We start from the raw sequence: 16912 nt of genomic DNA on the forward strand, positions 1-16912 counted from the left end.
AAAAAACAACTTGTAGGAAGCAAAAGGTCAATCTAACACGTTTTAACTCTTTTCAACCTGTTACATGGAAAACAAAACATAAGCTGCTTGAATGCATTTAGCCAAGTGTTTAAATGAAAGGCACTAACATGCATATATACGAGAAGGTTAAGCTCTGGGGTATTGCCAAGCGCTAGAACGCTCACATCAGCACACGTCTCCAACATTCTTTATACAACAAAGACCCATCAAGAATAAATGCCAGGTATAGACGTGAACCCCATTCACAGTTTCATAATGGATCAATTGCAGACAAGCGTTTGGGGTAACTTGATAGGTGTCAGCCGATGCAGCTTTCCGTTCCTCAAATTGAAAAGAATACTTCAGATCCTGTTCCCACAGGATCCTATCCCACAGGCTTTTTTCAAGCCTTAGAAACTGAGATTAAACAAACTCTTGTGTTTTGCAGCCAGCTATCAATACTATAGCTGAGGCTTTATTACACCGGTCATATGCCACTAGTAAATACCTAAGTATTGTGTACTTTGCACAGACACAGCTGATTTTGACCCACTTATCATTTTCAAGTCTTTCAGTGTTACAACATATAGAACTTGAAATAAAAATTAAAATGGGCATTTTTACTGCTGCTGAACTGAGAAGCTGACCTTATGTCTAGATTCAGATTAAATTTACTTTGATCTCCATTTAAATTTTAAGGCACAAAAACACTCTGCAAGGATCTACTAAATGAAAAACCTTCAAAAGTGTTGATTATGAGAGTGACTATCTTTATATCCCACTTACAGAATATAAAAGATATTCTGCACAAACCTGAGCATTCAATTTACACAGGAGTTTGAAATGGATAGATTTTTTTTAAAAAAAAGATTTAATAATTGGATTATGAATTGTTGGGAAAGGGAATTATGCACCCAAAGCAATGCTCTATTTTCCTCAAGAAGTATTTCCCTGTCTCAGACAATCTTCTAAATGGAGATCTGGCTGAGATCCCCCAATGTCTCAGTTAATAATAGCCGTTGCCTTATGTGAAATTGCACAACCCAAACCTGGAAGGTACCCAGTTCAAACCCGAGTATTGCTGTTAGTTTATCTCAGGCTATAGACATGCTAATATTGGCCTCAGCATCCAGCTAGGGTAGGAAAAAAGTACCAAGTCAAATTTCCCTGACATGATAACTACTTGCTGAGAATATTCCTGAGAAGGACTGGGCTCAGAAGTGTCAAATGAAATAGGCTGCTAAAACTCACTGGTTAGGCTCACAAATAGCTACAAAAGGTGAGCTTGTATAATCAGCACCTTTGAAACTGTACCCTAGCACAGGAGGAAGATGCAGAGAAAAATGAGGTTGTTTAGAATATACATTCCACAGTACATCCTAATGTGTGTTATTGGTACAAACATAACAATGTTACTTTTGCGACACTATTTTGAAATAAATGTCACTGCATCAAGTTCAGTAAAGTACCCTGAAATGTAAATAAGTATCAAAAGGTAACTTATCATTGATATTTTATACACAAAGTATTCCACTTCATGTTAAAGTATTGTGGTATTTACTATTTATGCTGTTTGTGCAATTTTGTGGCATATGGAGGCTAAACAAAGGTTATGCTCCGATATGAAAATGTCTTGTCTTAAAAAGTCACCATTTGTTTTTCAAATAAAAATGTTAAGATATGACACAACTTTCATATTTAGATTCCGATTTTTGATTGATTCTCATTCTAAATTTACAGAAGTAATGATGTTTCTTTGTTGTGTTACTAATTTCTGGATCTATCCGCTTTGAGAAGTTTTTGAGAAGATAAAGGGCTATATCAAATGCAAGGATTATTATTATATAACGTGGGAGATTTGTCAACAGTCTGAATTAACATTAAATATAGAATGAAGAGATTACCCTGAGACCCAGTTGAGTCAATCCCAGAAGCTGCAGGATGGTCATCGCCCACACTCCCATTCGCCCGCATTGGTTACTGAACTCCTATTCTTCAAAAGTCTATTACAGTTTTATACAATGATAATTTTCTGATTTTTAAAAAAAATTCAGAATTTCGGTCAGAAATCAGAAAATTATCACTGTATAAAACTGATCCCCAGTTGTACATGGGCCAGACTATGTGAGGGGCAGGACTTCCCTAAACAGAAAACAGGAATTAATTTCTACCAATAGCAGTAAAAAAACAGAAAGTTAATATAGGCCGTTCCATATTTCTTCACAGCGAAGCAATGGCAGAGGCAGGGTGTGGGATTCTCACCTACTTATTCGGTCCAGGAAAGCAGACTCACACAGGCGCCTGTTAAATTACACTTGTAGCGCATTTCAGAGAAGGCGCTCCCAATGGCTCAGCAAGTTCAGAAGCTCAGAAATCTGCAGGTTTGAATTTGGATCTAAGATGATTTGGAGGTTCTCAGATGCTGCCAGTTGGTGAGATACAATTTGACACAGCTCCCTCAAATAGAGTGGGAAGAATCAGTCAGAGGCACCTGCTGTAAGGTGCTTGGACTTTTGAAGAATAGGAGTTCAGTAACCAATGCGGGTGAATGGGAGTGTGGGCGATGACCATCCTGCAGTTTCTGGGATTGACTGAACTAGGTCTCAGGGTAAACTCTTGATTCTATATTTAACGTTAATTCAGACTGTTGACAAATCTCCCACATTATATAATAATAATCCTTGCATGTGATATAGCCCTTTATCACATCGCCAAAACTTCTCAAAGCGGATAGATCCAGAAATTAGTAACATTGTGCTTGGCTGCAATGTCTCCCACAGTCAAATAGCCTACTGACATGACAAAAGCTGCCAAGGCTCACAAATGAACAGCGGAAGATTTCCTAGAAGAAGGAACATGAAGCCAAACAAGCACCTTTGAGATTTGGGGAGATAATTAAAGGAGAGAGAGAAAAAACTAAAAAATGAAAATAAAACGGGGCAAGGAGAGACAAAATCCCGCATGGTTAAGCATGTGATACAATTCCACATGAACAAAAAGGACAAACAAAACAGCAGAGACTCACTACATGATCCAATTGTTTCCATGCTGTGATTTGTCTGCCAAAATCCACTTATTGTATCACATCCTTAATCCTAGACGTTTTATTACTTTTTGAGTTGAACATTATATTTGTTACTATATTAGCACCTGCCTTTGACAGTTAACAAAAGAATGAAAATATTCCAATTGGCAAACACTACACATGGCTACAGAATTTAATGCTTATTGTCAGTCACCAGACATCCAGAGGTTATGACAAATCATCTTGGGGTAGTCAGATGATACCACAAAAACAAAGCTTGAGTGCAATGAATCTCAAAATGAAAGTACCCCCATCTGATCTGGGGGGAGGGGACAAGGTGTCACTGGGATTTCAGTAAAGGCAATATTGACTGGGTTTCTCACATCTGATTGATTTATTTTGTTGTTTCTTATTCTCCTCTTCCTCTTTCACTTTCTCACTTCTTCCCACTTCCTCCCATTCCATCTATGCGATTTTTGCTAGGCTGATCTGCCTGCCCTTCCACTTTTTGAATTCTGCCTTTGTTGGAACTCTCCAAATCTCTTTTTTACCTTGCTTCCTCCCTCCCTGCATCAAAACACTCTCAAAAAATATCTCTGACTGTGCATTTTGTCAACATCCTTAATTCTCTCTTCATTCCCTCTGCTCGCTACCATTTATGTTAAACAATTCAAGACACAATATAAGTGAGAGTTGTTTTTGCTTCATTGTTGCTAATCCCAAGCATTCTCACAAGCTAATTATTTCTCCCTATCACTACTCTAGGTGTTAGTGTGACTAATCTGATAGCACTCTTGCATGGTTGTGGCTTGAGCTCCTAATCAAAGATAAAACTCCAAGCAATATTGAGCAATCTGGAGATTCTTTGCTGAAAATCAGATGAGATGTCAACAACAAGTTTTATTTATGTAGCACCTTTCACACTGGGACATTTCTCAGAGCTCTGCAATGTCTGCCTATGGCCATGGTTCAGAAGGAACTAAAGTATCCCACAGTATTGTTTCAAAGAGCAAGCAGTTTCAATGGCCAATATTCCTTCATCACAAAATTCACCAAAACCTAAGAATAAATTTGATCAGTTGTTTCATTGCTGGCACAGAGTAGCTGCTTAATTTTTCTATTTCCTTACATAGGTGCCAGTCTGGCTCAGTTGGTAACACTCGCACCTGAGTTAGAAGGTTGTAGATTCAAGCCTCAGGTCGGTACTTGGAACACATATCCAAGGAATGCTTGGTACTTGGTTGATACTCCACTGCAGTACTGGGGGTGTGCTGCATTGTAGGGGTGGCATCACCCTTTAGATGAGACATTTAACTAAGGTCACATGTACTTGTTCAGGTGATATATGTATATAAAATATATGAAATGCAAGGGCTGTTACAAGAAATGATCACATCGCCTTGCCACTTGCTAACCTGTGCCTAATACACTCTAGAATGAGATAAGCAGGATGCATCCTTCCAATACACATGAATTTCCATGTGTAGATGTAGAATGTGTAAAATTTCTTTATTTTTAAGCACTTTTAGTTGATGCCCTCCCGACACGAAAGGCGCTATATATATAATACATATATATATGCAAGCTTGTTGTAGATGCCAAGCATGAAACTGTTTTGTTTGGATACTCTTAAGTATGTTGATGGATTTTCACGTGTGTCAGACTAAAAGAAAGTAAAGAGCTGTCAGGTAAGTGAACTGTTAACCGACAATCTAACCAGAAGATGAAACTCTCAAAAGAGCTTTTAAATACAAAATAAATATTTGTGGGACACTGTTATGCGCAATTGACTGCTGCGTTTCACTCAGAAAATACGCAGTTAGTTCACTTTACAATACGTTCAGCGAAAAGCGCTTTGAGACGTCTCAATGACATGGATAAGGCGCGACATCAAATGCAAAAAATATTAAGTGTTAGGTTCAATTCTCACCCCCTCACAACAAAGTACTGCTCATTTAACACAACCTTTAACTTGCAGGGAGCCCCAGCCTGCAGTGCCCCTTGTGGTAGATCTTTCTTCAATGGTCTAAATTTGCATCAGTGCTTCCCGGGCGTCAAATTATGTGCTGAAAACATCAACAGTATTGTGCACAAGACATTTGAGGAATCTCACGCTTCAGCCTTTAGTGTGGGGGTGGGGGGGGGAGGGAGGGAGGGAGGGAGGGGGGGATCGCTGCAGGTGCCAAGTGCAACGTACTAACGGTGAAAATGTCCATCCTTTAAGAAGCATCAGAGGGGCACTGATCTGGGTGTTCGCCTGCAAATGGCTAAGTAATTGCTGAGTTGAAGGCAGGCATCGTGCACAGCAGGGAGCCCGATCCAGCGGGTGGGTGGGTGGGTGGGTGGGTGCAGGCAGCTGTCAATGGGATGGGCTCGTCTCGCCCCCACAAAAGCCCCCCACCCCCCCACACCACACACACACACACACCACACACCACACACTTCCTCCCGGTTCGGAACTTTTGCATCTGAAATGCACAACCCCCCAAAACACGGCAATGCATCAGCATCCCGGGGGGGGGGGGGAGGGGGGGGGTTCTAATCCAGGGGGAGAGTCTGGGCAATGAACTCACACCCCCCGTTGAGATGAATTCATTCGCCGCAATCTACTGAAAAAGGGGAATCGCTCGGCGCAGTATTTCACAACCGCCGCACCGTTGCAAATCGCCACAGCCATGGAAAAGGAAAGAGGAAAGTCAGATTCCTCTCCTCCTCCTCTCTCTCTCTCTCTCTCTCTCTCCCTCTCCGCCCGGCGCCGGCGGCACGTCCGAACAGCCAGGACTGCACTGCACTGCTGCCGACCCTCTCTCACTCACTCACTCACATCACTCACTCACTCATTCAACAAGACACAATGTTTCGGCTGCAAAGCATGCGGGTGACCCGAGCCTCTCCCTGCCCGCTCCTGGCCGCGGCACTGCATGGCACTGCACGGCACTGCACGGCACGGCAGGGCAGCGCCGGCCCCGACACGCACAGGCACCAGCGGCAGGGCAGCGCCTCTTACCGATCTTGACTTTGACGCTCTGCAACACCCGCAGCCCCTCATCGTCCACCGCCATCCTCAGCGCTCAACCATTCACTGACAACCCTCGGCTCTCCGCCGGCCCCGCGCTCATTGGACACTGCAACGCCCCGGCCCCGCCCCGCAGCCTCCGATTGGATACTGCCGCACCACTGGCCCCGCCCCGCAGCCTCCGATTGGATACTGCCGCACCACTGGCCCCGCCCCGCAGCCTCCGATTGGATACTGCCGCACCACTGGCCCCGCCCCGCAGCCTCCTATTGGGCAGTGTCACACCTACGCCCCGCCCCTCCGCCGCCTCATGGGCATTGCAGCACTCCCGGCCCTGCCGTTTCCTATTGGTCATACGTCCGGCAGCTCTCGCCGCTGATTGGACAGCTCTCAGCTGTCCGCCCTGTGTGGAGGCAGGAACAACAAGTCAGGTGTGTATGGCGCCCTTCACGTCGGGACCACATCCCCAGCGCTAAGGCATCCTCCATCCCGGCCGCCTCTCACCCACGAAACGTGCAGTCCGGTCACTGTATAATATGTTCCGTGAAGCGCTTCGAGATGTCTCGAAGACGTGACAACAGCAAAATCAACAACAAAATTACATTTGCATAGCACCTTTCACGTTGGGAGGAACATCCCGAGGCGCTGAGCGGTCAACGTTTCGGACCCGAGCTGGGGTCCCGGATTGGGCAGGGGGTGGGGGGGAAACAGGAAGACCGAAGGTCTTGAGAAAGTCTTGAAGGAGCCGAGGGAGTGGGCGAGGTGGAGGGACTGCGGTTGAAACTCCAGAGGATGGGGGCAGAGTGACAGAAGGGACGATTGCCAAATGTGGGATCATGGAGGCCTTTGAAGATGAGGACAAGGATCTTGAACTGTATCCTCTGTGTGATGGGAAGCCAGTGGAGCCGGGTGAGGATGGGAGTGATAGGGTCACGGAGCCTGATGTGGGAGAGGACATGGGCTGGATAGTTGAGGGTTAAACAAGATGCCAAAGTTCCGGACTAGCTAGTCAGGTGGTGTGTACATCCTTCGATGGTGATGCTGTCAGTGCTTGAGGTGTGGACGGGAGCCAATCAGGAGGGCTTTGAACTTGTTGACATTCAACGGAAGAAAGTTATCTCTCATCCAGGATTTGATGTCTGGCAGACATTCTGTTAGGACAGCAGTGGTCCTGGACTCAAGGATGGAGGTAGAGAGGTAGTGGAAGTTAACCCCATGTTTGCAATGCTGTCACCAAGAGGGAACATATAGATATTGAAGAGGAGGGGACCAAAGATAGACCAGAGTATTGGTCAATCATCATGGGACATAAAAAATAAAATTTTCATGCTACACTGTAATACTATATGTGTAATTTAAACCAGTTTCAAAGCACTTTAGCAAAATGTGTTGTCATGACAAATGTATACCTTTGTGTACACCATAATTTACTATATTTTTCTTTATGGATTTATGAAGATACCTTCCAATTAAACACCCCTCTGACACAGAGGACTGTATTTCCTCTTGGTTTCCCTCAGTAGTTTTGATTTGCTATCGAAAATTACCCATTCTCTTTTTTGCATTTTTGTTATGAATACATTTGTATTTATTTTTAGCTTAGACTCAAAAGGGATACATAAGTAAATAGTTGCAAGGATTGTTGATAATAACAATCCTTACTTTTGATAAAGCACCTTTCATGTCAGGAAGACATCTCAAAGCTCTTCACAAAATTTACTGTAAAGCGCAGTGACTACTTTGTTGGCAAACACAGCAGTCAATTTGCACACACCAATATCCCACAAACAGCCAATGAAATGAATGACCAGTTTTATCTGGGGGGTTGTCAACCAGCTCTGTTCTCTTTTCAAACAATGCCATGGGATCATTAACATCCCCTTCGACAGTTGGGACTCCCAATTTACCATTTCATCAGAGGTGTTAAGAATGGCACCTCCAACATTGCAGCACTCCCCCAGTACTGTACTGGAGTTTCATCGTAGAATGGGAGTTCCAAGTAAGTCCCAACATGGGACTTGAACCCACAACTTTGTGATTCAGAAGCATGACTAAGCCATCCTCTCAATTGTATTTCAACAGCTTACTGTATCTTGCTTCTTTTCATCTAACATTTTGTAACAAATTTGCAACTGAAGCAAAATTAACTCAGTATCCTATGCTGCAGGAATTTCAGACTCTTCTGCAAATACTGTATATGTTTAGGGGACAATAGTAAAAGAGATTGTTTCACCAAGCATATTTTGCTATTTTTTTGCCTGAATTTACACAAAGGTCTCCCTTTCTCTGGCTTGACAAGGTAATGGACTTCCTACATTTTAAAACTTGTATTGTTTTACGTTTTTCGGCCACAGTACACAGTATATTCTGTGAAGTGCTTGAGACATCTAGAAGACGTGATAAGGTGCTATGTTACTGATGTAGCAATATATTCACTGATATCTCCTCTCTCCTCTCATCCCTGTCCCTCTGAACTGAACACCTACTCATAATGGGTGATTTCAAACTCCACCTTTACTCCCCTTGCACCACCTCCTTAGACTTCACTGCCCTCCTCTCCTCCTCAAACCTCATCATCCACATCAACTCACTGACCCACAACCAAGGCTTTCTCCCTCCGCCACAGCTACTGCCATTTCCCACTACTTAGCCCAAATTTCTCCCTCCTCCTTCTCAACCACAATCACCCGCATAAAGTTCACCACCTGCTGCCTCGAACCCCTCCTCACCCAGCTGCTGGTCACTCAACTCCTCCTCCTCTCCTCCCTGCTGGCCAACACGGTCAACCAGTCTCTCTCCTAACATTCTGTTCCGCTGCCCTGAACAACAACAACTTGAGCGCTCAGAGCGCTTCACAATAACAGATCCCAGGAACGAGCCAGGGGGAGGGGGAGGAAGGTGACCAAAAGCGCGGTCGAAAAGAAAGGTCTTCAGCAGAAACCTGAAAATAGGAAGGGATGAAGCGAGGTGAAGGGAGTGAGGAAGGGAGTTCCAGAGCTTCGGGGCATAGTGGCTGAAGGCACGGCTGCCGAGGGTGGAGCTTAGGACGAGGAGGAGGCCAGACCCAGAGGAACGAAGGCAACGGGCACTGTTTTGAGGAGAGAGGAGGTCAGAGACGTAGGGGGTGCAGAGGAGTGGAGGGACTTGAATACAAGAGTAAGGATCTTGAAGTTGATCCTCTCTGGGATAGGCAGCCAGTGCAGTCTGGCAAGGACTGGGGTGATCTGGGAGAGGAGTTTCGTGCGCGTGGGAATGCGGGTGGCAGAGTTTTGAATGATTTGGATTTTATAGATGGTAGTGGAGGGGAGACCGGTGAGGAGAGCGTTAGAGTAGTCCAGCTGAGAGGTGACAAAGGCATGGACCAGGGTTTCAGCGGCTTTTGGGGAGAGGTATTGGTGGAGACAGGCAATGCCTCAGAGGTGGAAGAAAGCGGTGCTGGTGAGGGACCGAATGTGGGGAAGGAAGGATAATTGGGGGTTGAACCTGATGCCTAGGTTGCATATGGGTTCGGAGAGTTTTAGGGGGAGGTCGGGTAGGTGGAGGAGGTGAGAACTGTGAGATTTTAGACGTTGATGAGAGCTAAAGAGTATGGCTTCTGTCTTGTCAACGTTCAGCTGAAGGAAATTTGAGCTCATCCAGCCCCTGAGATCTGACAGGCAGGCTGACAAAACATCAGGGGACTGGGGATCGCAAAGAGAGGTGGAAAAATAGAGTTGGGTGTCATCTGCATACATGTGGAAGTGTACCCCATGTTTGCAGATGACATCCCCAAGAGGGAGCATATAGATCAGAAAGAGGAGGGGGCCAAGGATGGATCCTTGGGGTACCCCGCAGGTGACTGGGTGAGAGTGGGAGGTGAAGCCGTTTGTACAGATGTACTGCTGGTGGTTTATGAGGTAGGACTCGAACCAGGCGAGTGCGGTCCCACTGAGGTAGATGACGGAGGAAAGGCGGTGGAGGAGGATGGCGTGATCAACTGTGTCGAACGCAGCGAAATGGTCCAGGAGAACAAGGAGGCAGAGGGAGCCCTGGTCATAGATAGAGAGGATGTCATTTGTGACTTTCACAAGTGCAGTCTCTGTACTGTGGGCGGAAACCGGACTGGAGGGGCTCGAAGAGGGAGTGGGAGGAGAGGTGAGCGCGAAGTTGATTGGCAACAACGCATTCTAGAACTTTTGAGAGGAAGGGCAGATTAGAAATAGGGCGGTAGTGGATGGGGTTTGAGGGATCGAGGGAGGGATTTTTCAGGAGGGGGGTGATGACAGCAGTTTTCAGGGGGGCAGGGACTGATCTGGAGGAAAGCGACAGTTTGATGATGTCAGCCAGTAATTGGCAGAGGAGTGGGAGCTGGGTGACCAATAAGTTGGTGGGGAGGGGGTTGAGGCAGCAGGTGGTGGATTTCAAGAGGTGATGGTGGGTGAGAGGGAGGAGGGAGACATGGGGAGGAAGGAATGTAGAATGGGGGTGGTGGTAGGAGCAGATGATGAGGAAGGTGAGGGGGACAGAGAGGGCGTGATGGTGGGTGACAAGGCGCAGGTGGATGAGGCTGCCTGGCGGATGTTAAGTATTTTAGATGAAAAGAAGTCCATGACCTCCTCGCACTTGGCATTTGATATGAAAATTGAGGAGGCCTGAGGGGGGCACGGAGGAGGTAGTGGGTGGTGGAAAATAGGATTTTAGGGTTGTGTGTAGCCTCCAAGATGATGTTGGAGTAGAAGGCCGTTTTTGCGTGTGTCAAAGAACGCCGGTAGCTGTGGAGATGCTCGAGCCACAGTTGGTAGTGAACTGTCAGGCCAGTTTTCCGCCATCTGCGCTCGAGCAGACGGGTTTGAGTTTTTTGGCGACAGAGATGGTTGTTGTACCAGGGGGATTGGGTGGGTTTAGAGATGGTCCTGGATTTTAGGGGGACAAGGGAGTTGAAGGTGGAGGAGAGGCGATCATGGAGCAGCTGGACGGCTGCTTCAGGATCTCTGCGGGTGGAAGGCCAGAGGGATAGGATGTTTGATGATGAGAGGGCCTTTGTGAGGGTCTCGGGGGTAGCCTTTTCCAAGGGCGGTAGAGGATGGTTGAGGGCTTGGTGGAGGAGAGAGGGATGTGAGAGGAGAAGGAGATGAAAAAGTGGTCCAAGATGGCCTTGTCCACTATGCTGAGGTTGGAAATGTCAAGGCCATGAGTGATGACAAGTTCAAGTGCATGACCACGGTTGTGGGTGGGTGAATTTATATGAAGGGTGAGGTTTAGGGAGGAGAGGAGGGCAGTGAAATCGGCAGAAGAAAACTGCTGTTATCACACCCCTCAATCCCTCTAATCTCTCACACTACCGTCCCATCTCCAACCTATCCTTCCTTGCTAAAGTCCTGGAATGCGTTGTTGCAGGTCAACTTTGGTCACACCTCTCCCTCCATTCTCACCTTGAGCTTCCGCAGTCTGGTTTTCACTCTACCCACAGCACAGAGACAGCGCTTCTCAAAGTCACAAATGATGTCCTCTCTATCTGTGACCAGGGCTCCCTCTGTCTCCTCATCCTCCTGGATCTCTCTGCCGCATTCGACAGGGTCAACCACGCCATCCTCCTCCACTGCCTCTCCTCCTTTCTCCACCTTAGTAGGCCCGCACTCAAATGGCTCGAGTCCTACTTAACCAACTCCCTCCACTTCATCTAGTCAAATGGTTTCTCCTCCCGCCCCCGGCCGGTCACCTGCAGGGTACCCCAGAGCTCCATCCTTGGACCTCTTCTTTCATCATCTATATGCTCCCTCTTGGTGATGTCATCCGCAGATATGAGGTAAATTTCCACATGTATGCAAATGACACACAAATCTACTTTGCCTCTTCCAGCATTAACTCTAGGTCTGCCAATGTTCTATCAGCTTGTCTGGCAGACATCAAGGCCTGAATAAGTGCAAACTTCCTGCTGTTGAATGTGCAAGACAGAAACCATACTTCTTGGCTCCCTCAACATCTTCAATCCTGTGGATCTGAACAACAACAACAAGAAGATTTCATTTATAAAGCGCCTTTCACGTCGGGAGGACGTCCCAAGGCGCTGGACAGTTGGACGCTGCCCTGGGTTGTTGTTGTATATCAAATGCAAGGATTATTATTATATTATTATTATTTCAAATTAAGTCGTGATGTTGTAAAAAGTGTTTCTACATCAGTAAGGAAAATCGTAGTATCACAGGGGGGAAAATATGATCACATTGTCTGCTAGAAACTGATACTTTGGTGGCCAGTAGTTACAGTAACCAAACCATGTTACCATTGGCAGTTTTGCATACACATATTATTAGCACAGTAGTACGCTATCAATCGAAAATATGCAGGAAATTGTTTATAGCAGCACTAAAAAAATGTTAAAAACATTTTCATTGTTTGAAATTTGAACCATATGTAAATTAAGATGTCACGACATGAAGGCCAACAGATTCCATCCAGCATGGCTCAGTTGGTAGCACTCTCACCTCTGAGACACAAAGTTGTGGGTTGAAACCCCATGTTACGGTCCTGTAGCTTAGTGGTTAGAGCGCTTGCCTGACAAGCAAGAGACCTGGGTTTGATTCCCGGCAGAGCAAAACCTTGGTCACTCAATCCATGACTGTATGTGGGACACTGCTGTGTGCAATTGGCTTCTGCATTTCCCCCAGAAATATACAGTGAATTCATTTTACAGTATATTCTATGAAGCACTTTGAGACATCTAGAAGACATGAAATGTACTATATCAAATGCAAGGATTATGGACGTCCTCCCAACGTGAAAGGCGCTCTATAAATGTAATTTTGTTGTTGTATTATTATTATATTATATATGTTAGCACTTTGAAATAGGAGAATGCTGAATTCAAGGTGCTGTTCTTCAGATGAGACAGTAATACAAAGTCATGGCTGCCTCTTCAAATGTACATTAAAGATAATATGGCTCTTCCGAGTATCCCTCATTCCTGTTCCCAATCACTCAGATAAGTAATTTGTTGGTCACTTCATGGCTGTTTTGGGGGCATTGCTTTGGACAGATTGGTTGCTATGTTTATGAATGAATGCACAGTAACTATATTTTACAGAAAATTCTGTGAAGCATTTTGAGACATTCTGATATGATGAGCCAAAATATAAAATGCAAAGATAATTTGAATAATTATAATCCTGCCTCTCCAGGCCTCCGCTCTACCGACACCAACCATATTTCAGTGAGTTTGAATAATGCAATGCACCAACCAAGAGGTATAACCCATAAAACCCGCCCCAAACCCTCCTCTTCATGCCTTCGGCCACCCTCCTACCGCTACCCTCCTTGCCCCCCACCTCTCCTGATCCCAACACCCTCCTCGGGTCCAGAACCCTGACCCCCGGGTTCAGACCCCTGTCCAGCCCCTTTGGACGTCCTCCCAACTTTAAAGGCACTATACAAATGTAATTTGTTGTTGTTGTTGTTAAACTAACCAAGGAGCTCAGAAGCATAGAAAGACAAAAATATTTAGACAAGGAAAAATAACAAAAAATGTCAACTGTATTCCCTTGCCTGTATCTATCTACAGCATCATTACAAGTGGAGTATTAAAGTAAGGCAATGACAAAATAACAAAAGGTGAATCACATCTTGGAAAAAAATGAACTTTAAGAATGAAGAGGGAATTGTCTTCTCGTGTTATTGAGAACATTTATCAAGTGCCTTGGAAAGCTCTTTTATGTGAAAGCCACTATAGAATAAATGCAAGTTGTTATTGTTTTTGACATGACAAACAAAATGCGTGTAACATAGCAAAGCTACAATACAATTTCCTGCATCGTCTATGTTAACTTGTCATTGGGCACCTTTGTAAACATATTTTCATCAGAATTTCTCAGAATAATATTTCTCTTTTTTTAGTCAATCTGTTATTTTGAAGGGTGTCTTGCAGAGAGAGGTTAAACTGGATAATGACTGATCCAATGGCATATAGTTTTGAAAAACTAATTTCAAATGTATAAAATCACGCTGACACAGCATGTAAACTATGGATATTTGTTTCTTTAAAAAAAGTTGTGTAAGTAGTTAAAACTGCAATGACCAATTTCCTTTGTAATGTCACTAAATTACAGTACAATAGTGGTTGGTTGGGGGTGGAGTATGCCACCTCCAACTGATGGGACAGTTATTGTGAAGCTGCATGTATTGGAGAGAGTGTGCACCATCTACTGACCCAGTCAGTTCATGAAGGTCATGATACCATACTCTTCCTATCTAGTTATTCTCCCATCCTCTCCTGAAGTTGCTGACACATGATGAGGTAACGCTTGACAAGCATTCATTGTGCCGTTTTGTAAGCTTAGGCAGTGAGTGTTGTATGGCTGCCAAATAGAAAAGGATAAGGGGACATCACATCATTGTCCAACATTCACCCAATGTATAAATGCACTTAGCTCCAGCAGAGGTCATTGAGTATCATTCAGGAATAGGAACTGGGCTGATTTTCCCCCTTCCTGACTCAGAGGCATTAAGAAGATCAGTTAAAGCACCCCAACTGCTGCCGATGGTGGCATCAACAAACTCAATCTAGGCTGGGTATTAAACCTGTGCTGTGGTCTTTTGTTTTGGTCAGTTGTGTGTTTGACATGCAATAACAAACTGCATTTATATAGCACCCTTCACATGGACTAGTGTTTTGGAGCCAGACTGAGAGTCATATATATATATATATATATATATATATATGCCATGGCCTTCTTGATCTATATATCATGCCATTTTCTAATATATTCTATAAGTGAGATAATTGTGAGTTATCCAAGGTACAATTAAATCATTTAAAAATATGCATACATTAAATGACATATCTTAGACAAACATATTAATCAACTGTGTTTCGATTTTTTACACTACTACAGATGTTTATTTCATAAGAACATAAGAAATAGGAGCAGGAGTAGGCCATTTGGCCCCTCGAGCCTGCCTTGCCATTTAATAAGATCACGGCTGATCTTCTAACCTATTTCTATTTACCCGACTTTTCCACATATCCCTTTATCCATTTAGTTTTTAAAAATCTATCGATCTCAGTCTTGAATATGTTCAATGATTGAGCATCCACAGCCTTCTGGGGTAGAGAATTCCATAAATTCACTACCCTCTGAGTGAAGAAATGTTTTCCCAACTCATTTCTAAAGGGCTGACCTCTAATCCTGAGACTATGACCTCTAGTCTTAGATTCTCCAACCCGGCGAAACAGCCTCACACTATCTACCCTGTCAAGACCCTTAAAAATCTTATAGGTTTCTATAAGATCACCTCTAATTCTTCTATATTTTAGAGAATATAGGACTAGACTACTCAACTTCTCCTCATAGGTCAACCCCTCAGCCTAGGTTCATGTCCTTAAAAAGAATAAGAGATATGACATTTTTGTGGTCTTCCACGTTGCTATGATCAGTGGATGTGTCTACCATGATGTGAGTCTTGGTGAAGCAATAGGATGTATTCACTGTTTCTGATTGGTTGTACAGAAGCTGAAGAACATGGAAAGCCCTTTCTGAAATAAATTACATCATGGATCAGGGAATAGCTGCACTCGGGACTTTATGGAAGGAAAGGGATTGCATTAGAAGTCTCTATCTGATTGAAATAACAATGCAAAAAGCAAAATTGAATGCTATTTTGTAAAGGTATCTGCTCTCCAAGAGGCTCTGCAAGCAGGCTTAGTGGAATACAAACGAGTGAAGTTGAGATCTGTGCAATGTCTGAGGCACAATTGTGTCTCAAATCATCAATTTTATATGATAATGAATAACACAGATTATATTTCCTCACAATCTCCCATTTAAAGACTTGAGGGCCTTCACAGTAAAGATATGCATTCCTTACTCTGATCCCCCAATGTTGTATCGTTCCGCTCTCCATTCCCACATAACAAATTGCACATTCTATTCAGACATGACTTATACTTCCAACAATACCACCAAAGAGGAATGGCAAAGACCACGGCATTTGGTGAATTAAAGTTCTAAGAACTTACAAGGCATAAAATATGAGTAAAGAGAAGGGGATCATATGCAGTAACATTTCGATAACATATGTTTCATATTGACTCCTCTGAAGGATCAGTTGGTAATGTCGTTGCCAGGTATAACATAAACTATGAAGACCCAGAAATTCCCTTGTTCAATCTCCAGTTTGTTGAGTTAGAAGATCTCAACTAGGATGTTGGTATAGACACTACATTTAGCATCAGTATCTGTGGATTATAGGGGAGTGGGGGGAGACATTCCACAGTTCCAACTTGTGTTTTCAATGATCCTTCATGGAAAACAAACATGTAGGGATAGAATCAGACTGGAGGAGTGAAGAAATAAAACCAGATGGTATTCCTTCCCCAAATGAAGTGGGAATTTGCTTTGCTAACTGCCAATAGTCCAAATCTCTGCATCCTGTGGCTCAGTGCTAGTTATTCCCTCATGTAACGTTTACCCTGCAAGTAATTTGCTTTTCTGAAAATTGTTGAGTTTTATTTTCAGGTGCAGTATGTTGGGGGTTGACAAGATTCACTGATGTTTGAAGAGCACATGGTTTTAAGGATTTTCTCACAATCTCATGAAAAAATATCCCTAATTTTAGACTTAAAGAATTCCGTATTGTCATTTTATATGAATATGTTAAGTGATCTATGATTTTTGTGTTCAGTATAGTAAATGCAAGCATGGTATAACATTCAATAATTCTGCTAGTTAACTCATTCCCAAACAAAAATTTAACTCCTAACATCTGAGTTCAAATTGGAAGCCAAATTTGAGATGTGGGTTTATGCATTTTAACCAGTCATACAGTTGAACATTGTTTCGGAAAGCTAAAGACTCCCATCCAGCATTTCACCAGGCGAAATTCGTCACCAAAAATAC

The 16912-nt window shown here is 43.9% G+C and overlaps 1 protein-coding gene and 1 non-coding gene across 2 annotated transcripts in view; one reads left to right on the forward strand and one right to left on the reverse strand.

Annotated features, from left to right (window-relative positions):
- The window catches only part of rasa3 (RAS p21 protein activator 3), a 128653-nt gene extending 122529 nt beyond the window's left edge, over positions 1–6124 (reverse strand). The window contains exon 1 of the mRNA XM_007891782.2: positions 6033–6124. Within this exon, the coding sequence (XP_007889973.1) occupies positions 6033–6087 (55 nt within the window). The 5' untranslated portion in view covers positions 6088–6124. The remainder of the gene's footprint in view (positions 1–6032) is intronic.
- A 6420-nt stretch (positions 6125–12544) lies between these two features.
- Positions 12545–12616, forward strand: trnav-gac. The gene has a single exon. It is a non-coding gene; the product is annotated as a tRNA-Val (tRNA).
- The last annotated feature ends 4296 nt before the right edge of the window (positions 12617–16912 follow it).

The sequence above is a fragment of the Callorhinchus milii genome, unplaced genomic scaffold (genome assembly GCF_018977255.1).
Source record: "Callorhinchus milii isolate IMCB2004 unplaced genomic scaffold, IMCB_Cmil_1.0 Scaffold4, whole genome shotgun sequence".
Classification (NCBI taxonomy): Eukaryota; Metazoa; Chordata; class Chondrichthyes; order Chimaeriformes; family Callorhinchidae; genus Callorhinchus; species Callorhinchus milii.